The sequence below is a fragment of the Hylobates moloch genome, unplaced genomic scaffold (genome assembly GCF_009828535.3).
Source record: "Hylobates moloch isolate HMO894 unplaced genomic scaffold, HMol_V3 SCAFFOLD_1, whole genome shotgun sequence".
Taxonomy (NCBI): Eukaryota; Metazoa; Chordata; class Mammalia; order Primates; family Hylobatidae; genus Hylobates; species Hylobates moloch.
The window spans coordinates 158,262,845-158,287,457 of record NW_026652276.1 but is presented as its reverse complement, the minus strand read 5'-3'; the positions used below and the strand labels follow the sequence as shown (position 1 = coordinate 158,287,457).

At 36.3% G+C, this 24,613-nt stretch overlaps 1 protein-coding gene across 5 annotated transcripts in view; it reads left to right on the top strand.

Moving 5' to 3' along the window:
- PHF14 (PHD finger protein 14) overlaps positions 1-24,613 on the top strand; it is a 203,959-nt gene that overhangs the window by 87,699 nt on the left and 91,647 nt on the right. For 4 of the 5 annotated variants that reach the window (XM_032760474.2, XM_058446881.1, XM_058446883.1 and 1 more), the window contains exons 15-16: positions 3,826-3,876; positions 3,995-4,116. In XM_032760474.2, coding sequence (XP_032616365.1) covers positions 3,826-3,876; positions 3,995-4,116 — 173 coding nt within the window. Of the gene's footprint in view, positions 1-3,825; positions 3,887-3,994; positions 4,117-24,613 lie in introns of all 5 variants that reach the window. The other variant, XR_009215711.1, reaches the window with a different exon arrangement.

Sequence of the window (24,613 nt, the reverse complement as noted above, 5' to 3'; positions counted from 1 at the left end):
CATTTTACTTTTAATAGCTTAACTAATTACTGTCAAAATGAATCAGTTTGGAATTGCACCCTTGCTTGATTAATCATGTGGAATTTGCAGGTAACGTATCTGTGTTACATTCTAAAGCACATACTTGAAAAGTAAAATTCTTCCTTCTTCTGCATATTATTTTCATCCTACTGTTTTATTGTTGCTAAAGTAGTTTCAGCCTCAAAATGTATCAGAAAAGGACCACCCAGTTATATATACTTCTATTCATCTGAGATGGGACAAGCTCTTTGGTAACTGAAATTTGTCAGATGGGCCCAACTTGTTTTCGTTTTTCTTGCTTTTTTGTACCATTTCTCCCTCTTTTAAATTCTGCTAATGTTTCGGGATTCATTCAAGGACACTACTTTCAAGATAACTTGTCTGTTGTGATGTTAGGCAGTTATAAATTTTCATAGTTATAGTTGCTGCCACTTCATTAAAACTAGAAAAAAAACCCCATAGCTTTCAACATTTTCTTGGTTGGAGGACTTGGTATTTTGTATAGTTATATTTGGATCAAATTCTCTTTTATTTTTTTCTTTGGAAATAGTAATGTGATAAATGCTAAATAAGAGTGCTGTAATTACTTTGGTAATGAATCAAGTTGGTATGTAGTATGGAGCTACCAAATTAGGTAGACTATAGTGCCAGTTTTAATTTACTCTTTATTGGGTATAATTCTCTAACTTCATTTGAAATGTAAGAAATCTTCATTGGGCATCACAATGTTACAGTTTAGTTTAAGTATTTAAGTGCAATAAGAGATTTGCATTCTTAATAATTTTGCTCATTTCTATTTGGGATTAAATTATTAATCTTGGATTAGCCATGCAAGAAAAGTCACTGAAGTGACAGCTGAGATAACTGAGTTTAAGGTTTACCTCAGAAACTTACCAGGTGTGTGACATCAGCAAGTCATTTCTCTGGATTGCTTTTTCAGAGCTCTAAGATGATATTGTTTTATATTTTTATAACAAGTTTGTTTTTGTAGTTGGAAATTGTTTATGTGTCTTGCGTTATTTTAAATTATTACATGAATATATCAGTGATTACCATTTGGTAATAAATGTACTTAAAGTGACTATTTTAGATAATTACAAATACACCTAATATATGAGAAGAAATTTATAAGTATAGAGAGAAATAGAGCTATACCATTATGTGATTGAATCACTAATTGGCATTATACCATATGATGCTAATTGCAATCTGGTATGAAGAGTTTCAATTGATAGAGTCATACCAGATATTTGAAGATTTAAGTTATTATCAAAATGATAAATAAACATCCTTAAAAGAATTGAAAACATGAACTTGCAGCATTAAAATACATACTTGAAAAATTAATGCAAAACTAGATGATACATTTGCTAGTTCATTACCTAAAAGATGAGTTGGATGAAGAAAAATGTGAAAATGTATGGACGTCTTTTGCACATTCTGTTTAGAAGTTCGTAGAACTCAAATGAGTAATTTGAATATTTTCCACTTGATATTGGTTACTAATTTAGAACATCTTATTGAAATGCCCTGTAGGCCACGTGCAGTGGTTCATGCCTGTAATCTGAGTACTTTGGGAGGCCAAGGCAGGTGGATCGCTTTAGGTCAGGAGTTCGAGACCAGCCTGGCCAATATGGCAACCCCTTCTCTAGTAAAAATGGAACGATTAGCCAGGCATGGTGGTGCACACCTACTTGCGAGGCTGAGGTATGAGAATCGCTTGAACCCGGGAGGCGGAAGCTACAGTGAGCTGAGATTGCTGCCACTGCACTCCAGTCTGAGTGACAGGGGGAGATTCTGTCTAAAAAAAGAAAAAAGACCTGTAAATATACATTATGCAAATTAGATAATAGAGTACCAAATTAGGGAAAAATAATTTACACTTTTTGTCAAATTTTTATTTTATTTTATTTTTTGAGACAAAATCTCGTCCTGTTGCTCAGGCTTGGAATGCAGTGACTCAGTCGTGGCTCACTGCAGCCTAGATCTCCTGGGCTCAAGTTATCTTCCCACCACAGCCTCCTGAGTAGCTGGGACTACAAGCAATCACAACTATACCTAGCTGATTTTTTCATTTTTATTGTTAGTAGAGATAAGGTCTCTCTGTGTTGCCCAGGCTGGTCTTGAACTTCTAAGCCCAAGCAGTCTTCCCACCTTAGCCTCTCAAAGTGTTGAGGTTATGGCCATGAGCCATGGTGCCTGGCTTGTCAGTCAGATCTTTTAATTTGTATTATATAGTATCATCATTCATTAGTTTTGATTTAACCACTTATAAGTTTATTTTATTAAAACAAGTTAATTGAGTCTTTATGTCATAAGCATTGTGTTAAGTTTAATTGGGTGTAGAAAAATGAATATGATATGGTCCTTATCAATTTGGGAATGAATTTTGTAAGGGGACAGAAAATAAAGCATTAAAGGGCAAGAGTGGCACAGAAGGAAAGGAGATGAATATAGAAATTACTAGCTATAAGTTTTCAGTTAGAACTTGAATAAGTGTTGTTAAGGACCTTTCAACTCTGGTGTCCTTAAACTTATGTGTATTTGACCTACTTAGGATTCTTGTTAAAAGATAGCTTCTAATTCAGTGTGTCGGAGTAAGCCTGAGATTCTGCATTTCTAATAGACACTCAGGCGATGCCAGTGCTTATGGGTTGTGATTGATATTTTGAGGAGCAAGTCTCAGTATTGTTCTTTGGAAGTAAGAATTGTAGATGTAGGGTCTGCATTTAAAGGCCTTTCCTGGATATAGTCTTCATTTTTCTTCCTACTTACTTCAATGATATAATTAAAACATACTGATTGGCAATATAAATGTAAACAGATTCATAGTTTATAAATTTACTTTTTTTGAATGACTAATTTAGTTGACTCTTGGTTATCTAGGGACAGATTAAATGGTAAGCAGTTAGCCATGGTATTAAATAACAGTGTACTTGGTATCATGAAGAATTGAAATTACAGTAATGTAAGAAAATATTAATATATTTATAGTATAATGTAATTCTGTTTAGAATTATTTGGTACCTACTCTAGCTTGGGAATGTTCCTTGATCTCAGCTGTCAAAGTAATTTTTGGAAGCAGTGCCTGCATTCTCTTCCAGTCTCTAAGGAACATTGGTCTGTGCTGTGATTGGTGGAGATTTCTCACATACTGGCTGCAAATACTAATGAGTTACAGTTCTTTTAAACATTTGTATGCATTCTTTCAAATGGTATATGTATTCTGAAATATACGATGTGAATTTTAGCTAAATTAGTTAAAAATGTCGTTTTATATGGCAGTTTAATTAGTTTTATGTTAACTAGGATTTTGGATATGTGATACCTTTTCCTTCTACTTTTTTTGGCTGCTTAAGAATTATTTCTTTACATAAACATGTATGCACATGCATATATGTAGGCAAACTGTGTGTAGTATGATCCCAGGTTTAGCATTTCAGCTATGTAAGTCATAAGTTATAAAAATTTAAATGCTCTGAGTAAATCATAATTATGGACAATTATGAAGTGTGGAGAAAATCCTTTAAAATAATTTTGGAGAATTCATTTTTTTCTATCAGATACATGTTTATTTAAAAGTAAAGCGCTGTAAAGTATATTTAATTTGTTACTTTTTATTTCCTATGGCATAAATAGTAACAAAATGCAGTAGTCCAATCTAGTGTTAATTAGAAATAACTAATTTTGCAAGTGCCTAACTTAAGCAATAACATTTAACAGAGGAAATTTATTTTTATCATTAATTAAACATTAGATATACTGTGGATTTTTGTTTTTTTTCTTTTGTTTTTTTTTTTCCAGAGAACCAGAGGACGAAAACGAAGCTTTGTTCCTGATGAAGAAAAACATGAGGTTGGAATAAGTTAAGCACTTTTACACAGTCTTAACTTTGAGAAATTTTCTGGCTTAAAATTGTTTCCCTCATATCCTTGTTTTGTTATGTTTTGCTTTATTATCCCTTGTATGGCAGGAAAGAGTTCCTAGAGAGAGAAGACAAAGACAGTCTGTGTTGCAAAAGAAGCCCAAGGCTGAAGATTTAAGAACTGAATGTGCAACTTGCAAGGGAACTGGAGACAATGAAAATCTTGTCAGGTAAGTTGGATGCTGAACCCTTGTCTTTAGGGGATGAAAGTTCTATATTTATTTTCTCATCGCAGAAAAAATGAAAAAACAATTGCCGGATAGGACCTTTCTTAAAATATTATGTAGTGGAAACAGTACTTCAGAAACAGATTTCATCCACTTCTTAACCTCTCACACATGGTTATACTCTGGATTTAAATGTAAATAAGAGTGATAATCTGCATTTTTAACACAGGGAATTATTTTTCTCTTGACAAGAGAAATTGACAATGCTCTCTGTATAGAGGCCATAAAAGTAATTTGATCTAAACACTGTGTACTAAGATTATTATGTTTTATGTCATAAAACAATAAAGTTACTAAGCTCTGTTAGCATATTCTAAATGTTTGAAATTTAGAAGCAATGGTGAGAAGACAGACTTTTTATTGACAAGAACTTAATTAGCACTTTCTTATTGCTTATCAAAACAAATGTGTTAAATGCTTCTCCCTTACGAAATAAAGAAAGGTGAAAAGATGGCCTAGGTTGATTTTATTTTTTGTTTTGTCTTTGTTTCTTTGTTTCGTTTTGGTACTTTGTTTTTTAATCAGACATAATGCTAATCAGAAATCTTAGCTGATGCTGCACATTGGCTTTTCCCAATGGTCCAGAGGCTGCTAATTTTAGCGGAAATGAAGTAATTGATCAAAGCTCTGGGTGAGATGGCGGAGTGAGTGGGTGAACAAAAAGAGAGCTAATTTACAAGAGGCATCATACTTTCAAAGGGCAGTGTCACAAAAGTTCTTGCAGTTCTTATAGGGACTTTGTAAGGGAACCCATTCTTATTTCTTTAAAAAATTGTCTTCTGGTAAAGCCCTGTTAAATTAACTGAGGACACAGAAATTAAACATTTCAAAAAGAATAAACATATTGATAAAACAAATATATTAGTGTTGTTACACGTTTTTAAATATTTACTTCCAAATGATTTAATCTATTTTGGTCATTAAAAATATAATTTGTCTTAATTTCTCAAAGAAAGGCATGAAGTCTTAAATTTTGTGAGTTTTTTATGCTATCAATGAGAAAGATAAAGTAAAAATTACAGTAGAGAAAGACAAAGTCCTTCAACAAAGTTAAGAAAGTTTATAATAATTGGCCAATTTTTTTTTGAGGTAGTTCATGTAGAGTGTCTTGGGAGCTATCTTGAAGGTTAAGTTTATTAAAATTTAGGGTAAAGTAGTAAGTAGTTCCAAGTTCAGGAGATACACCTGAATAATTCTGATTGACCACAGTATAAATTTTGCAGTATGTCGAAAATGAAATCCCAAGCATAAGGGTAACATAATGGAGTAAATGAAACAACAAAAATAAAGAAAAAAAATAACAATCTTATATAATGAACAAAAATTTAATTCAGGAAAATTCCCTTGGGGTTGAGGATGGAGTTGAGGACTATGATTAATTTGAAACAGTAGTTAAAAACTTATAGAGCTGGTGATCCTTTTATTAATTATTTGAACCTGTGTGAGTATCTACTGTGTCTTACTAAATTTTTTTAAAATATGAGATTGATTGAGGCCTTTTTGCTGTAGGACTTATAGGTTTTTATTAGTTTTTTTGTTTTGCTTTTGTCATATATTGGAAATTAGGAACCTGAGAAATATAATTTTTATTTTGAAAATCAGTTTATGATAGATTTCCAACCTGTCATATTTTAGTTGTTTAATAAAGTGCCATCTTTCTTCTAATTTTGATAAGATTTTTGAATAGTATTACTCTATGTTACTTATTTCTTTAGTTTCTGTCATAAAATTTTTATTTCTAATTGCATTATTACAATATGCCAATGTCTGGAATTTTGTGAAAGTCTCCTGGAAGGTAAAGATATTTTTATTACTCTAAAATAATGGATATACAAAGTCCCCTTCCTTGGTTTTGCCTTATTAAGAAGATAATATCGTAAATTGTCTGCAAAGTTTTAAAGAGGTAATGTAGAGGAAATTAAATGTTTTATTGATGCTATATTTTAATATTTCTTAGGACAAGATAAGCTGGATAAAAAGCAATGCCATAAAATATTTTTGGTTATAATGTGATCTTAAAAAAAAAATACATTGTTTACGTACTGTTCTTCTTGGGTTAAAGAATTTTATTTTATATAAAATTTCATATGTTTAATAAAAGTAATCTCATAAGCTAATATCTGCCATTTTCCCTGGCATCTCGTATTTTGGAATTGGCACTGTTATTGTTTGAAAATCACCCCCCAAAAGTCTACACTTTTTTATTACATTGCATCTTAAAACTATACATGCTATTTTTTTAACTTTCAAATAAGATATTTTAAATAAGGATTTATTTTCTCTACAGATATATTTCAGCGCTTACTCAGACATATGTGTATATCTGTTAGGTTCTCTTTTAAAATTAAACTTCATGGGTCACAATTAGTCTTTTATTTAATATACTGTGTTTACTTTCTCAAGTTCTTTTAAACTAATGTTTATATCTCACTAGACCCTGCTCTTCAGCAGTTTTGATTTTTTAAACCACACTTCTCTATGTAATTCAGGCTATGTAGAAAATTCCTTCTTAATTGTCCTTGCTTTTTTAGTTATTTGTGTATGTTTACTTGTGAATTTACATGTATAATTTTTTGTATCATTGAACAATTGCATGCAATTTGTCAGTACATTGTAATTAGTAGGTTTCAACTGTTATTTTCTGCTTTGCCTGTTTTTCTTGGGACTTTGGCAAGTAATTTAGCATTTCTGTGTCTTGGTTTTCCCCCTGTTGTACATGATCACAATCATACCGTGGTTCATTAGGTACCTTATGAATAATTGCTGAGTGGTAGTAAGGTTCTTTCCATATAAAATGTTAGAACAGTGGTATTATTTAGTAACACAAAGAATACATGTATGTGTGCATTGAAGTAAAGGTCACAATTGGTAAATATGTTTCCAGTTATAATAAATACTTATTTGTTATGTCAGAAAATGTACATGTCCTGTTTTTGTATATAATTTTGTCTAAAATCTAGGAGACAAAAAGAAATTTGTCATTACATGTTTTGTAAAATGATTAGATTGAAGGTTTACAGCATCTCAGGGAATTTTATTTTTTTAAGTGCAAGTTTTTTGCCATCTGCTTTTAAAATTTAATTAGAAATTATCTGAGAAGTTCTCAACTAAATATATATTTCTTTATGTTATTTAATGCAATCTAAATGCTAAAGGTCAAATTGAAACTATTTCATGGAATTGGGAAGTCTTAAAGGCTTTGTCTGTGATAGGTCAGTCTTTGTTGGAAGTAGTTATGGAACTACTTAGTGATACCTTATTTATTTTTGTTTCCACAGTTCATGGCACATTTAATGATCAGAAAATGCTTGGTAAATGAACTCTACATAAGTAATGACTGAGTATTCTTTTGCTGAATTAATAAAAACTGTCACTATTATAATTTCTAGAGCAAATTGAGTCACAAAATATAATGTTTGATGAAGATATTTAAAGGGCTTGATAAAGGACAATTGATTTTTTGTCACTAAAATGTAGTGGATAGTTTTTCCTCCCCTGTATTTTAAGTGAGGAAATAGATTTGAGAATAATTGATTAATCTATGAAAAGTAGAGATGAAGTGATTCCTCTCCTTGCACGTATATGAAAAGGAAGTGGGCCTGTCTCTCTTTCAGTCTTTATCGAACTATCAAATTAGGAATAACACCAAACTTCTAAACCTCAAATTTTATCTTAACTATATAAACTCAATGTGGCACATTTTATTACTTAATCAGAGATAGGAGAGAGAGAAGAAAGGTTTCCTAAAGCTAAGAACCCTGGAATCCATGAGCCCTCTTAAATAGCATCTTTAATTTTATTTTGTACTGTGGCCATTTTTCAGAAGCATTGAGGGTAGGAAATGATCTATTAAGCTATTTCACTTTTATAGCCAATTCTACACTATTAAATGCTTGCCAGATTCTCCCCTTTATTTGAGTATATGGCAAATTATATAGATATTGAACCATTTTGATAACAATGGTAGGGTGTCAATTTGGTCTCTAAATACTGTTGTTAGCACTTTTATTTATTTTACATTTAAAAATCTGGCTTGTCAGTGCATCCTCCCCAACTAAATTTGTTTGTATCATAAATTATTAGGAACACCAGCAAGAATTCTTATATATTACATTTTAATTTCAAATATTAGTCTCTCATTCTGATTATAATTTTTTTGTGTTTGTTTTCGTTGTCACTCAGGCTAGAGTGCAGTGGCACTTTCTTGATGCAGTACAGCCTCTGCCTCCCGGGCTCAAGCAATCCTCTCACCTCAGCCTCCCGAGTAGCTGAGACTTGATTTTTTATTTTTAATTAACTTTTCTGTTCTAACTAGTATGGAGGCTTATAGACTTCCTGGGTCGTAATTGTAGGAGTTTTTCCCTCTGAGATTTGATTAGACTGAGAGTAAAGCTAAAATTGCTTATAAGTTTAGTTACTATTTTTCATAAAACGTTAGGTCACTAAAAATGGATTATTTTAAATTTAACAAAATGAAACCAGTCTTGTCCCTCTTAAGATTAGTTAGGATTGCATTTGGTCAATTTCTTTCTTTCTTTCTTTTTTTTTGAGACAGAGTCTTGCTTTGTTGCCCAGGCTGGAGTGCAGTGGTGCAATCTTTTTTCTCTGCAACCTCCACCTTTTGAGTTCAAGTGATTCTCCTGCCTCAGCCTCCCGAGTAGCTGGGATTACAGGCGTGCGCCACCACGCCCGGGTAATTTTTTGTATTTTTAATCGAGACTGTTTCACCATGTTGGCCAGGCTGGTCTTGAACTCCTAACCCCAGATGATCCGCCCACCTCAGCCTCTCAAAGTGCTGGGATTACAGTGATGAGCCACCGTGCCAAGCCTGGTCAATTTCTTAAAACAAATTTAGTTATTTAAATTTGATTATAGACTTGCTAAATTAGTGTTTCTTGTGTAGTTTATCATATAGTACTCACTCTTAATGGTGATAAAATATGCATTTTCATGTAGGAATAGCATGATTCTGAAGTGATGATGCAAATGTATGTTATTTATAATACTTAAAAACTAAAATTAAGAAACAAATATAGGTTCTTAAAATGATTTGTGTCTTCTAATATATTTTAAATGCATTAAAAACATATTTCCTGCCTAAGGACATTTTTAGATAAACTTCTGTTTCTCTTCTTTAACTCTGCCAACAATTTCCTGGATAGGTTTTTTGTTTTGTTTTGTTTTTTATTTCTAAGTCATTGATTAGTATTATACAATAATTATTTTTAAAGGATTGTTTCCAGAGCTTGGATTTCTAGTATTTTTTTCAATTAGGTATGGCAAAGTATATTCATTCATGTCACCCTGACAACCTGTGTGATATACCTTTTTCTTCCAATTCGACTACTGTTATTTCTGGTATAGGTTGTTTAAGTTGGCTTTCTTCCTTCAAAGTATCTTAAAAGAATAATTATTGTTTTACTAATCTTTATGTAGCTCTATCTTTGCCCCAAGTCACTAAACAAAAAGCACTTCCACAGTCGTTAGTCACATTAAGGAATCTTTGGCAAGATATTCAATCTTTTTAATTTTCATGTTAGATTTAATATAAAGGGCAGACATAAAGTTGTATAGCAAGATGTCTCTGAAGACATAGGTTCTTTCTAAAATTCTTAGCCTGAAGAATTTGCCACTTAACTCTTTTAACAGGATCTACATGAAAAGGGAAGAAAAGCCTGGCATTGTAAGTCCAAATTGATGAAGCATTGGGAATTACTTGAAAATTTTAAACAAAGGAATATAATTATGACCTTTTTAAAACTTTATTTTCGTATCTTTTTAACTGTCCTTTTGATTTTTATGTTTATTTTTAAAGTAACTGTTATCGAAGCAGTTGCTTTTCAGGGAAATTCTGATGTGATTACCAAATAATAGTGTCATCTAATAGTTAAGTAAAATTGAAACTCAAGGCCGGGCGCGGTGGCTCACGCTTGTAATCCCAGCACTTTGGGAGGCCGAGGCGGGCGGATCACGAGGTCAGGAGATCGAGACCACGGTGAAACCCCGTCTCTACTAAAAATACAAAAAAATTAGCCGGGCGTGGCGGCGGGCGCCTGTAGTCCCAGCTACTCGGAGAGGCTGAGGCAGGAGAATGGCGTGAACCCGGGAGGCGGAGCTTGCAGTGAGCCGAGATTGCGCCACTGCACTCCAGCCTGGGTGACAGAGCCAGACTCCATCTCAAAAAAAAAAAAAAAATTGAAACTCAATAAAATTAATAACATCTATTTCTGCTACATTCTGTAGTGTTTAACATAATTACCTTACTATTCTGAGAAAATATTCACAAATACCTATTTTGTTCAGTGAACAGTTTTTTGTTTTTTTTCTTCTCTTTTTTTATTTTGAGACAGAGTTACACTCCTCTCGCCCAGGCTGGAGTGCAGTGGTGTGATACCAGCTCGCTGCGATCTCCACCTCTCAGGTTCAAGTGATTCTTCTGCCTCAGCCTCCCAAGTAGCTAGGATTACAGGTGCACACCACCACGCCTGGCTAATTTTTGTATTTTTAGTAGACATGGGGTTTCACCATATTGGTCAGGCTGGTCTCGAACTTCTGACCTCAGGTGATCTGCCCGCCTTGTCCTCCCAAAGTTCTGGAATTATAGGCATGAGCCACTGTGCCTGTCCCATGAACAGTTATTTTTTAAGCTTTTTGATATCGTTAAAAAAAGAGATTACTTTATTGGGGTATCCTTTAGTTTTGAAAGTTTTATTTTATTATTGTTTTTGAAAACCTTTTTATTCAATGATACTAGCTTTTAAAAAGCTACACTTTTTAGTTGAATCAGCTTAATAATAGAAGTAGAGCTCTCTAAAGATGTCAATATTTAATATATGAATAGTGCTAGAATGTATAAAGAAACCAGCCTGAGCAGTGATTAACAAAGATATTTTTCTTTCCTTTTTAAATCAAAGTTAAGTAGACAAAAAGAGCAAATGTTACCACTATTTAAACTTTTACAATACATCATCTTAGCTGATATATATATTTTTGAATATACATTTCAATGGACCACAGTATTAGTAATTTAGATGTAGGCAACAAAAAATTAAAAGGCTGAAAAAATGTAACTATGTAGAAACCTCATTATAAATGCCTTATTTTACAGATCTTAAATCTAGACTACGTAAACTAGATAAACAATAAACTTCCCTAAAGTTGAAAATTTTGTAATGATGAAATGATGAAACAAACATAAACAGAAACACTATTTCTTAGAAATAGTGTTTATAAATTGTTTCATCCGATGGTTTGCTAACTTTTAGGCCTCAGCTTAAAATCAAGCGTAAAATATGCAGAAAGTGGTTTTGGAATTGCCAGCCCAAACCACTGTAAAACAAGGTAAATCTAACCAAGTTTAATAGTTGTTTGGCCTGTGTGTGTGGGTTGGGGGTGGTAAAAGTTACATACAATGAAATGCATATGTATTATGTGAATAAATTGGTGAATTTTGACAGAAGCATACAATCATGTAACCCCAATTTCTATCAAGATACAGAACATTTTCATTGCTCCAGAAAGGTCAAAGACGACGACTCTTCTATGTTTTTTTCACCATAGATTAGTTTTGTTTCTTCTATAGTTTTATACAGATGGCATTTTTCTCCTTTATTTGATTTTAGCCATTAAATGAATGTGTAGAGGTATCCCATTGTTGTTTTAGTTCTCATTACTCTGATAAGTAATGATGTTGACCATATTTTCTTTTCTTTTTTTTTTTTTTTTTTTGTTTTGAGACAGGGCCTCACTCTGTTGCACAGGATGGAGTGCAGTGGCACAACATGACACACTGCAGCTTCAACCTCCCAGGCTCAAGTGGTCTTCCCACCTTAGCCTGCCAGGACTACAGGTGCGTGCCACCAGACCCAGCTAGTTTTTTATTTTTATTTTTGTAGAGACAGGCATTCGCCATGTTGCCCATGCTGGTCTTGAACTCCTGGGCTCAAGCAGTCCTCCCACTTTGGCTTTCCAAAGTGCTGAGATTATAGGTGTCAGCCACCACACCTGGCTTATTGAGCACATTTTTATTTGCTCACTGGCAGTATGTCTTTCTTTGTGAACTAATTCTTTTGTCTATTTTTTAAGAAATAGAGTTTTTTAGTATTGAGTGGTAGGAATTACTAATATAATTGGGATGTAATTTCTTTTTCAAATATATATTTTGCATACATACTCTTTTTTATTTGTGGCTTGCCTATTCATTTTCTTTAATGGTATTATTTAAGGAGCGGAAGTTGCTAGTTTTGCAGATATCCAGCATAGCAATGTTTTGTTTTATGGTTATTGTTATTTCCTATCTAATAATTCTTTGCTTAGGTCCAGGTGACAAAAACTTTCTTCTTTGTTTTCTTCTAGAAGCTTTGTAGTTTTGGCTTTTATATTTTATGTGAGCTATCTGAAATTAATTTTCGTATATGGTTTCAGGTAGAGTTAAGGAAGGTTTGTTTATTATCTGCCCCATGTAGATTTCCAGTATCATTTGTTGAAAATACTTGCCTTTCCACATTAAATTACTTTGGTGCCACTTTTAAATGCCAGTTGGCTTTTTCAGTGTGGGTTTATTTCTAGACTTTCTATTATATTCCATTGAGTCACGTATTTATTCCTGTGCCAAGACCAACTCTTGATTACTCAGGCTGTGGAGTAAGCTGTTGCGTTTTTCTAGATCCTTTGCATTTTTATGTAAGTGTTAGAAACAGCTTGTCCATTTTCATTTTAAAAAGGAAAGCCTGGGCATAACACCAAAAGCATAGGTAATAACAGCAACAAAAAATTAGGTAAGTTGGACTAAATTCAAAGTTAAAAACTTTTGTGTGTGAAAGGACACCATCACCAGATAGTAAAAAGGTTAACCCATAGAATAGGGGGAAATATTTGCAAGTCATGTATCTGTTAAGTGATTGAGAATATATAAAGAACTTGGACAACTCAGCAATAAGAAACAACCCCATTAAAAATGGGCATAGGACTTGAAAATATTTCTCCAAAGAAGATATACAATAGCCAACAAGCATATGAAAAGGTGCTCAACATCACGAATCATTCAGGAAAAGTAAATCGAAACCACAGTGAGATACCACCTTACACCCATTGGGCTAGTTATCATTAAAAATAATAATAATAATAAATAAACAAAATAACAGGTGTTGGCAAGGATGTGGAGAAACTGGAGTTCTTGTACATTGCCCTTGGGAATATAAAATTTGCAGCTACTATGGAAAACCGTATTTTAATTCCTCAAAATTAAAGACAGAATTACCATTTGATCTGTTAATACTGCTTCTAGCTGTACACCCAAAGCAGAAACTCAAACAGATAATTGAACACCTGTTTTCATAGCAACATTATTCACGATAGCCAAAGGTGGAAGCAACCCAAGTTCCACTGATGGATTAAAGGATAAACAAAATGTAGTGTATATATGTATATTGTCTTAGTCCATTTTATGTTGCTAAGAAGAAATACCTGAGGCTGGATAATTGATAAAGGAAATGTTTATTTGGCTCATAATTCTCATTGTTGGGAAGCTCAAGATTGGGCATCTGCATCTGGTGAGGACCTCAAGCTGCTTTCACTCATGGTGGAAGGTAAAGGAGAACTGGTATGTTCAAGGATCACATGACAAGAGAGGAATCAAGAGAGGGGGAGATGCCAGGCTCTTTTTAATATGCAGCTATCAAATGAACTAATAGAGTTAGAACACACCCCTGAGGAGGTCATTAATGTCTTCATGAAGGATTCATCTTCATGACGTAAACACCTCCCATTAGGACCCCCCTAAATTGGGATCACATTTCAGCATTAGGTTTATAGGTGACAGGTATCCAAACCATAGCATACATACAGTAGAATATTATCCAGCCTTAAAAAGGAATGAAATTCTGGGCCGGGCGCGGTGGCTCAAGTCTGTAATCCCAGCACTTCGGAAGGCCAAGGTGGGTGGATCACGAGGTCAGGAGATCGAGACCATCCTGGCTAACATGGTGAAACCCTGTCTCTACTAAAAAATACAAAAAATTAGTCAGGCGTGGTGGCGGGCGCCAGTAGTCCCAGCTACTTGGGAGGCTGAGGCAGGAGAATGGTGTGAACCCGGGAGGCGGAGCGTGCAGTGAGCCAAGATCACACCACTGCACTCCAGCCTGGGCGACAGAACGAGACTCCATCTCAAAAAAAAAAAAAAAAAAAAATCTGATACTGCAACATAGATGAACCTTGAGAACATTATGCTGAGTAAAATAAACCAGTTACAGAAGGGGACAAATACTGTATGATTCCACTTATATGAGGTTCCTAGAGTAGTCAAATTTATAGAGACAAAAGTAAAAATGGTGGTTTCCAGGGGGAAGGAGGAATAGGCAGTTAGTGTTTAAGGGGTACAGAGTTTCAGCTGGGAAAGATGAAAAAGTTCTGGAGATGGATGCTGGGGATGGTTGCACAACAGTGTGAATGTGAATGCCACAGAGCTGTACACTTAAAAATGGTTAAGATGGTCAATGCTATGTGTATTTTACCACAATTGATTTTTTAAGAGAACCTGAAGAACAAAAGTCTACAGGGATTATAATAGGCTTTGTGTTGAATACATGGGATTTGGTTGGGGGGGGAGGGGGCTGGGGCAGGGGGACATTAACATTTTAACCATGTTGCATCTTTCAATTTATGATCATGGTATATCTTTCCATTTAGTCAGATACTCAGATAGTCTTTATTTTTCTCACTGATGTTGTAGTTTTGAGTTTAGGAATCTTGCATATCTTTTATTACATGCATTTTTAAGAATGTAATGTTTTTGATGCTATTGTATAGGTTATCTTTAAAGTTTTCTGTTTTCTGTTAGAGTTTAGAGCTGCCAGGTGGTCAATTAGGAAAACAAGCAAAGTTCAAAGTAGCAAAACTTTATTTTCTTATTCTGGTAGTATCAGGAAGAAGCCAGTCAGGAAAGGTTGCTGGCTCCCGAGTATTACATTGTTTCCCACTGAACAGCAGTGGGCAAGAGTCAGGAAGATAAGTGCAGATACACCACCCCCCTCAACTAGCACCCCACACCACACATACCCTTGTACTTAGAGGAGAAATTTAGTCTTACTGCTGAAGGATTCCCAAACAAAGGTTCCTGCTGTTTTATGGACCCAGGGGCTTCTAGAAGGGAGATGGGGAAGGAGTAGGAAGTAGAAAAGTACTGAGTCCGCATGGAGAAGTGCCTTCAAGTCTCCTTAATAAGGAGGTCGATAAGGCACAGGTAATTGAACAGTGTTTGCTGGGCTCTTCCATTCCCTCTCTCCCAGGGAGGCTTCAAATCAACCTTGCAAATCTGGGATAAACCCTTCTGGTCTGATGTATTGCCTCTTTTATGTATTTTTTAAAATTTTATTTGCTAATATTTTGATAAGGGTTGTTCATTCTCTGTGAACGTATTCCCTCCCTCCCTCCCTTCCTCCCTCCCTTCCTCCCTTCCTTCCTTCCTTCCTTCCCTCCCCTCCCCTCCCCTCCCCTCCCCTCCTCTCCTCTCCCCTCCCTTTCCATCCTCTCCCTTTCCCTTCCTTCCTTCTTTCTTGTCTTTCCTCTTTTTTTTTTTTGATTGGTTGTTTGTTGCCCAGGCTTGGTCTCAAACTCCTGGGCTTAAGTGATCCTCCTGAGTAGCTGGAATTACTACCATGGCTTGGTATGACCACCACACCACTATGCCCAGCTGTTTTATTATTTATTTATTTATTTATTTTCTGGTAGAAGTATCACATTTTGTTTATTAGATAATACTGGCCTTCTGAATAGAGTTGGAAAAAGTGTTCCCTTCTTCTTTGTTTTTAAAGCATTTGTTTAAGATACTGTTTGTACATTAAATTTTGATAGAATTCTCTGGTGATACCATCTGAACCTAGAGTTTTCATCGTGGAAATGTTTTTGATAATAAATTCATTTTTTAGAACAAATATTTCCTATCATCTTGTGTCATTTTTGGTAAGCTGTGTTTTTCTTTTTGTTTGAGATGGAGTCTTGCTCAGCTGCCTAGGCTGGCATGCAGTGGCATGATTACAGCTCACTGCAGCCTGAACTCTTAGGCTCAGGTGATCTTCCCACCTCAGCCTCCTTAGTAGCTGGGACTACAAGTGTGCGCCACCATGCCCAGCTAATTTTTTAATCTTTTGTAGTAATGGGGTCTGACTGTGTTGCCCAAGCTGGTGTAGAACTTGTGAACTCAAGCATTCCTCCATCCTCAGCCACCCAAAGTGGGGGGATTACAGGCATGAGCCGCTGTACCCGGCTAAGCTGTGTTTTTCAAGGAATGTATTGATTTCATCTCATTTGCCAGTTGCTTCTTTCTTATGTGTCAGCACCATGGTATTTTCTTTAGTCATGCTGGCCTTTTCAGTGTTCACTGTAACTATTTGCATAGGACTTTCCTGCTTTCTGTAATGTATTTGAGCATATTTTCTTCTTCCTTCTAAGCCTACGTCAGTATTTACTTCTTTCATGTATTCTTCCTAACTTATATGGCCCCATATTGATCGTCTTACATTGATTGTCCTTGGAACCCTCATAAAATCCCATGTCATGCTGTGATCCATTTTGCTTGTAAGTTGTGTCATTATTGTCTGTCAATTAATTTACTTTGTCCACGACGTGAGTATAGCATCTGGGCCTTCCATTTATTTCTAATGACTGTGATAGTCTAATACAATATGGCTCAGGCAGTTAATTCAGAATAACTGCTTGTTAATTTACTGATACACTGCTATATCTGTATATTTTTGCAACTCTATACAATCAAAATAGTTTATAATTTCTTTTTGGGCAAGGACATTTCTTTAAATAGTTCCTGATTTGTTTTATTTTTGAAAATATAAAAACTTTTAAAATTACTGAGTACAAAGTTAAAAATCGTGTATGCTTCTTGAAGCAAAAATAATAGGTGACAAATAGTGGTTTTTGATTAACTCTTAAAATTTATTTTTATGGTAGTTGTTTACTGCACTGAGAGTTAGGAGATCGCAACTAGTTTAAGCTTGTCACTTGCCAGCTTTGTAATTTTAAGCAAGTCACTTAATCTCTTTCAATCTCACTTTTCTTATTTTAGGAGAATACCTTAGGCTGTAACCTCTCTGAAGCCTAGTACACTAGCTATGATATTCAAAGATTATATATTCCATGTTCCCAAGTCCATGTTACCTGTTTATTTACATTTGATCACAAGCTCCTGTGTAACATACTCAGTAGCATCTTCTTCCAAGCTACTCTGTGATTATGTAGACTATGATTATTTTTCTTGCTTAAATATCTTAGAATGGAAGCCAGTTTTCCAGTTGCATTTTCTCTCATTTACCTAAAGGAGTAGAAAATAAGTCAGTTTAAAACACCTACTTCCTTTGATAAATAGCAGATATTTCCTTTTTTAAAAACAACTCTAGTGGGATCTAATTTTCATCCCATTAAATTTTACCCATTATAAGTATAGAGCTTAATGATTTTTAGTACATTTGTCATTGTCTAACGATCGTTACAGTCCAGTTTTTAGAGTATTTCTGTCACCTCAAAAATTACTATGCCTGTTTATAGTCAGTCATAGCCCCCATTTCCAGCGTCAGGCAACCACTGCAAATGTTGTCACTGGTTTCTCATGTCCCTGAGACATGTTTCTGATTATGTATAAATTAGATTTTATTTCCACAACTAATTTAATGCAATAAGAGAACTTCTAATTAAAGAAATGTTAAAGTGACTCATATGAAAAAAATTACACCATTTTATTCATTCTTCAACTCAGTACTTTTAATTTTGGATATTAAAAAAGTAAGCCTGCTAAATTTAGATTAAGAGCCTAGATTCTATTACATTTTAAAGTGTCTATTATTTTGAGAGGCAGTACTGTAAAATGAATGATTAAGTATGAGGATTTATAACCATCCTGCTGAGTTGTGTTAGTCCATTCTTGCATAGCTGTAAAGAAATACTCAAGACTGGTAATTTACTAAGAAAAGATATTTAATTGACTTACGGCTCTGCAGGCTGTAAGGGAAGCGTAGCGGTTTCTGCTTCTGGGGAGGCCTCAGGAAACTTCCAATCATGGCAGAAGGCAAAGGGGGAAAAGGCATCTTATGTGGCAGGGGCCAGGGGCAAAGAGAGAGATGCAAGAGATGCTGTATACTTTTAAACAGCCAGATCTTTTGAGAACTCGCCATCGTGAGAACAGCACCAAGAGGATGGTATAAACCATTCATGAGAAATCTACCCCTGTGATCCAGTCACCTCCCATCAGGTCCCATTTCCAACACTGGGGACTAGAATTCAACATGAGATTTGAGTGGGACATGTATCCAAACTATATCATGGTTTTAAACCTTCTTTTGTTATTTGTGAACTCTGCTTTTATCTTGCCTGTGTTTTACCTTCCTTATCTATAAAATAGCAATAAACAATAGTACCTACTCCATAGATTGTCTGGATGATGAAATAATACTGTACAAGTAAAGGGCTTGGCACAGTGGACAAAAAATGGTAAAGGCTATGTGTATGCAAACAACAGCAACTCTGATACAACATATATAGTGCTTATTGTGTCTGTCAGTCTATTTACATTGCTATAAAGAAGTACCTGAGGCTAGCTAATTTATAAAGAAAGTAAGTTTATTTGGCTCATAGTTCTGCAGGCTGTTCAAGCAGCATGGCACTAACATCTGCTTCTGGTGAGGTCTCAGGAAACTTACTATCATGGTGGAAGGCAAAGGGTGAGCCAGTATATCACATAGAGTGAACCACAGAGAAAAGAGGAGGTGTCAGGCTCCTTTAAACAACCATCTTTCATGTGAACTAACAGCAAAAATTTGCTTATTCCCATGGGTTTAGTACCAAGCATTCATGAGGGATCTGCCCCTATGGCCCAAACACCTCCCACCAGGCCCACCTCCAATATTGGAGATCACATTTCAGCATGTTATTCGAAGGGGGACAAACATCCAAACTATATACTTTCACTCCTTGCTTCCCCCCCACCCCAATTTTATGTTCTCCACACTGCAAAATACAATTGTGCTTTATTAATAGTCCTCCAAAGTCTTTACTCACTCCATCATTGATTCAAAAGTCCAAAATCCAGTGTCTTACTGGGGACTCAAGGCAAGTTCCTTCCATCTATGAGCCTGTAAAATCAAAAACAAGTTATTTACTTCCAAGATACAATGATGGTACAGATATTGGATAAACATTCCCATGTGAAAAATGAGAAATTAACCAAAAGAAACAGGCAGTAGACCCCCACATATTTCCAAAACCCAGCCAGGCAGACATTAAACCTTAAAGGCTTCAAAACAATGTCCTTTGATACCATATCCTGCATCCTGGGCACACTAGTACAATGGGTAGGCTCCAAATGCTTTGGGCAGCTCTGCTGCTGTGGCTTTCCTGGGTTCAGCGCCCTTGGCTGCTCTCGTTGGTTGGAGTTAAATGCCTGTGGCTTTTCCCGGCTCAGGGTGCAAGCTGCTGGTGGCTCTACCATTCTAAGGTCTGGAAGGCAACAGCGCCCTTCCCACAGCTCCACCAGGTAGTTCTCTGGTGGGGATTCTGTGTGAGGATTCCAACTCCACATTTCCCTTCCGCACTGCACTAGTAGAGGCTTTGTGTGAAGGCCCTGTCTCTGTAACAGGCTTTTCTGCCTGGACACCAAGGTTTTCTCATACATCCTCTGAAACCTGGGTGGAGGCTGCCAAGCCTTTTTCACTCTCACATTCTGTGCACCTGGAGGCTTAACAGCATGTGGAAAACACCGAGGCCAGATTGGTGGCCCGAGCTAGCTGTACCTGGTGATGTGAGCTATACCTGGGGCTCTTTGTGTAGCAGCTGGAGCTAGAGCAGCCAGGATGCTGGGAGCAGTGTCTTGAGGCTGAGCAAGGAAGCAGAGCCCCAGGCATGGCCTCTGAAAATGTTATTTTCTCTTAGACCTCTGGGCCTGTGATGGGCTGCACTGCCTTGAAGATCTCCAAAATGCGTTCAATCCCTTTCCCCCATGTCTTGGCTATTATCATTTGTCTCTTTTTTAGTCATGCTAATCACTTTAGCAAGTGGTTGTTCCACAACCACCTTGAATTCCTCTCCTGAAAATGCCTTTCCTTTTTTTTTTTTTTTTTTTTTTTTTTTTGAGACAGAGCTTTGCTCTGTCGCCCAGGCTGGACTGCAGTGGCATGATCTCGGCTCACTGCAAGTTCTGCCTCCCGGGTTCACACCATTCTCCTGCCTCAGCCTCCTGAGTAGCTGGGACTACAGGTGCCTGCCACCACGCCTGGCTAATTTTTTGTATTTTTAGTAGAGGCAGGGTTTTGCTGTGTTAGCCAGGATGGTCTTGTTCTCCTGACTTCGTGATCTGCCCACCTCAGCCTCCCAAAGTGATTACACCTGTGAGCCACTGTGCCCAGCCCCATTAGTTCCAACTTTAAGTCATTTCCTTGCTCCTGTATCGATTCATAGGCTGTTATAAGCAGCCAGGCCACATCTTAACTGCTTCACTGCTTAGAAATTTCTTCTACCAGAAACCTGTGTTATCACTCTTAAGTTCAAACTTCCATAGATCCCAAGAGCATGGACAAAATATAGCCAAGTTCTTTGCTAGGGCATAATATGGGTGACCTTTACTCCATTCCCAATAAGTTCTTCATTTTCATCTGAGGCCTCATCAGCCTCGCCTTCAGTGTCCATTTCTATCAGCATTTGGCCACAACCACTTGACAATACTCTAAGAAGTTCCAAATTTTCCCTTGTCTTCCTGTCTTCTTCTGAGCCCTCCAAACTCTTCCAACCTCTGGCCATTACCCAGTTCCCAAGCTGCTTCCATATTTTCAGATATCTTTTTTTTTTTTTTTTTAGACGGAGTCTCGCTCTGTCACCCATGCTGCAGTGCAGTGGCATGATCTTGGCTTACTGCAAACTCCATCTCCCAGGTTCAAGCAATTTTCCTGCCTCAGCCTCCTGAGTAGCTGGGACTACAGGCACATGCCATCACACCTGGCTAATTTTTTGTATTTTTAGAAAAGATGGAGTTTCACTGTGTTGCCCAGGCTGGTCTCAAACTCCTGAGCTTAGGCAATCCTTCTGCCTCAGCCTCCCAAAGTGCTGGGATTACAGGTGTGAGCCACTGCACCTGGCCTTTCAGACATCTTTATAGCAACACTACACTTCTTGGTACCAATTTTCTGTGTTAGTTGGTGTTGCCATAAAGAAGTACCAAAGGCTGGCTAATTTATAAAGAAAAGAGGTTTATTTGGCCCACGGATCTGCCGGCTGTACAAGCAGCATGGCACTAGCATCTGCTTCTGGCAAGGCCTCAGTAAACTTAAAATCATGGCAGAAGGCAAAGGGGGAGCTGGCATATCACATAGTGAGAGCAAGCAAGAGAAAGAGGAGGAAGCACCAGATTGTTAACCAGCTTTTGTGTGAATTAACAAGAACTCACTCATTCCCATGGGAAGGAAAGAGGTTATTATTATTATTATTATTATTATTATTATTATTATGTCATTCATGAGGGATCTGTTCCCATGACCCAGACACCTCCCACCAGGCCCACCTCCAACACTGGAAGTCACATTCCAACCTGAGATTTGGAGGAGACATATATCCAAACTATATCAGTATGTATCAGGCATCTTATATACATGTATTAAGTCATTTAGATACCCTATGAAATAAGCAGTATTAATATCTCCTTTGAATTGATGAGGAAACTAAAGTATAGAGCTTAAGTCACTGCTTAGAAGTTGCATAGCTAGGCCAGGCGTGGTGGCTCATGCCTGTAATCCCAGCACTTTGTGAGGCTGAGGCGGGTGGATCACGAGGTCAGGAGATCGAGACCATCCTGGCTAATACAATGAAACACCATCTCTACCAAAAAAATAAAAAAATAAAAATTAGCTGGGCATGGTGGTGGGCGCCTGTAGTTCCAGCTACTCGGGAGGCAGAGCTTGCAGTGAGCCGAGATCGTGCCACTGCACTCCAGCCTGGGCAACAGAGCGACAAAGTTGCATAATTAGAAAGTGTTGAAACTGAGATTCAAAGTTATGCAGTCTGGCTACAGAGTCCATGGTTTTAACCTCTGTAGTCTCAGCATAATTTACATTTGAACAGTGTGGTTGGTAAAACTTTGTTTGATAAATGTAGTTTGTTAAAGGCTAAATGGTGGCATCCCTTTTGTGATCATATCTATTGTTTTATTTTCTTTATTTTATGGTTTTCAATAATATATTTGTTGTTCTTTGAGGCTTCAGTGCTATAACCTCTATTCTTCTAAGCATGCTGTTTAGTTTTATTTAATATTAAATGATTTTATTAAAATGTACTGTCTGCTTTTTAACTTCAGATATCATTAGATTTTTTATATTTTATTTTGAATGAAGATCATCACACCAATTGGGAACTGAATCTTCTTTAGAGATGCTTATCTTGGATATGTTTTTTCTTTTTTCTTTTTTTTTTTTGAGGCAGAGTCTCACTCTGTAGCCCAGGCTGGAGTGCAGTGGCGTGATCTGGGCTCACTGCAACCTCTACCTCCCGGGTTCAAGCAATTCTCCTGCCTCAGCTCCTGAGTAGCTGGGATTACAGGTGCACACCACCACACCCGGCTAATTTTTGTATTTTTGGTAGAGATGGGGTTTTGCAATGTTGTACAGGCTTGTCTCTAACTCCTGTTCTCAAGCAATCCGCCTGCCTTGGCCTCCCAAAGTTCTGGGATTACAGGCATGAGTCACTGTGCCCAGCCTTCAAATATGGTTTTTTTTTTTTTTGGGCAAGATTACACCTTTTTCAGATAATTCTTAGGTATATTAATATAATTCTAATATATATGTCGTACTTATGTTGTATGTGCACATATTGAAATGCCATGTGTCATATTTAATTCATATATAGTATATTTAATACTATCTATATTTATGAAAGTTGCTGTTTGGGAAATTCATAGTATGTTACCATCTACACTTTTACTCTTTTGGTCGTTAGTAATGTTCATTATGGTCATCTATTTACTAAATGCTTTTGTAGTCCCTTTGTCTTGTCTTAAAGATCAACGCATATTATTGCTCTAATTATAAATTGAAGAAACCTCTGAATATATAGGCATAATTATGTAAAAATGTTAGAAACGTAAGCATTTGAATTAACCAGTAGTGCAAAAAAAAAAAGCCAGATTCAGCTGGGCACAGTGGGGCTCATGTCTGTAATCTCAGCACTTTGGAGGCTGAGGTGGGCAGATCACAAGGTCAAGAGATCAAGACCATCCTGGCCAACATGGTGAAACCCCGTCTCTACTACAAATACAAAAATTAGCTGGGCGTGGTGGCACGTGCCTGTAGTCCCAGCTACTCAGGAGGCTGAGGCAGGAGAATCACTTGAACCCAGGAGCAAAGGTTGCAGTGAGCCCAGATCGTGCCACTGCACTCCGGCCTGGCAACAGAGCGAGACTCCGTCTGAAAAAAAAGAAAAAAAAGACAGATTCAAGCACACTGTATTTGCATTTTGTGAGTATGATTTGGAGAACAGATATACCTCATACATAGCCTCTTGTTTGCCTGTGATCTTAGAGGTTGTTTTTATTATCATTATTACTATTACTATATTTTGAGAGGATGGATCAGTTAAATGAGTGGAGCAATACAAGGTAATAGACAAAGAATTGCAGTCCCTTGAAATTTAGTAAGCTTAGCAAGTAAGAACATTATCTATTTCAGAATCTTCATAAAAGAAATGTCAGTTTGTTCCTCCCTTGAGAAGTTTTGCACCATTAAGTTGCTTCTCTCTTCAGCATGCATGAAACTGAGGCTTAAATTTCAGGAAGACATAACCTCAGAATTACATAACCTTAGACTGATCTTTTTCAAGTATTAAAATGCCTGAGTGTATGTGTCATGTGGGTATTTTAGTTAACACTGTGATATTTGAATAGAAATGCTTTCACATTTTTGTTTTCTGACAAAAGAGAAGAGAAGCTATCTAACCTCATTTTTTTTTCCTTGTTTATCCTTATTCACTTATTCTCTAGGTGGCATGTGTGTCATTAGCTTGACCCTTATTTTCCCCTTAATATTGTTGACATACATGGAGAGGTTTGTTAACTAGGAAAACCAGGATGATTATCTGCCTCTTCTCTGGGCAGTGGTAGTGCATTTAATATTTATCTTAGTGAATAACAAAAAATGAACCTCACTTGAAAATTCGGTCAATAACTAACTAGGAAACATGGTGGGGAGAGGGCATAGAGCTAAAATTAAGGGGTTGAAATTTTGGTTAAGTCTCTGCCAGGGAGAGGCTGTATAACCATGAGAAATGCAAATAACCTCGCTGCGAGCCAGTTAACTCCGTCATAGAATGAGCAATGCATTAGCTTGATTTAAAAATCCCTTTTAATTTTCAAATTTCATGATTTTGTAATGCTTCAAAAGTTAAGCAGAGAAAGAAATTCAGA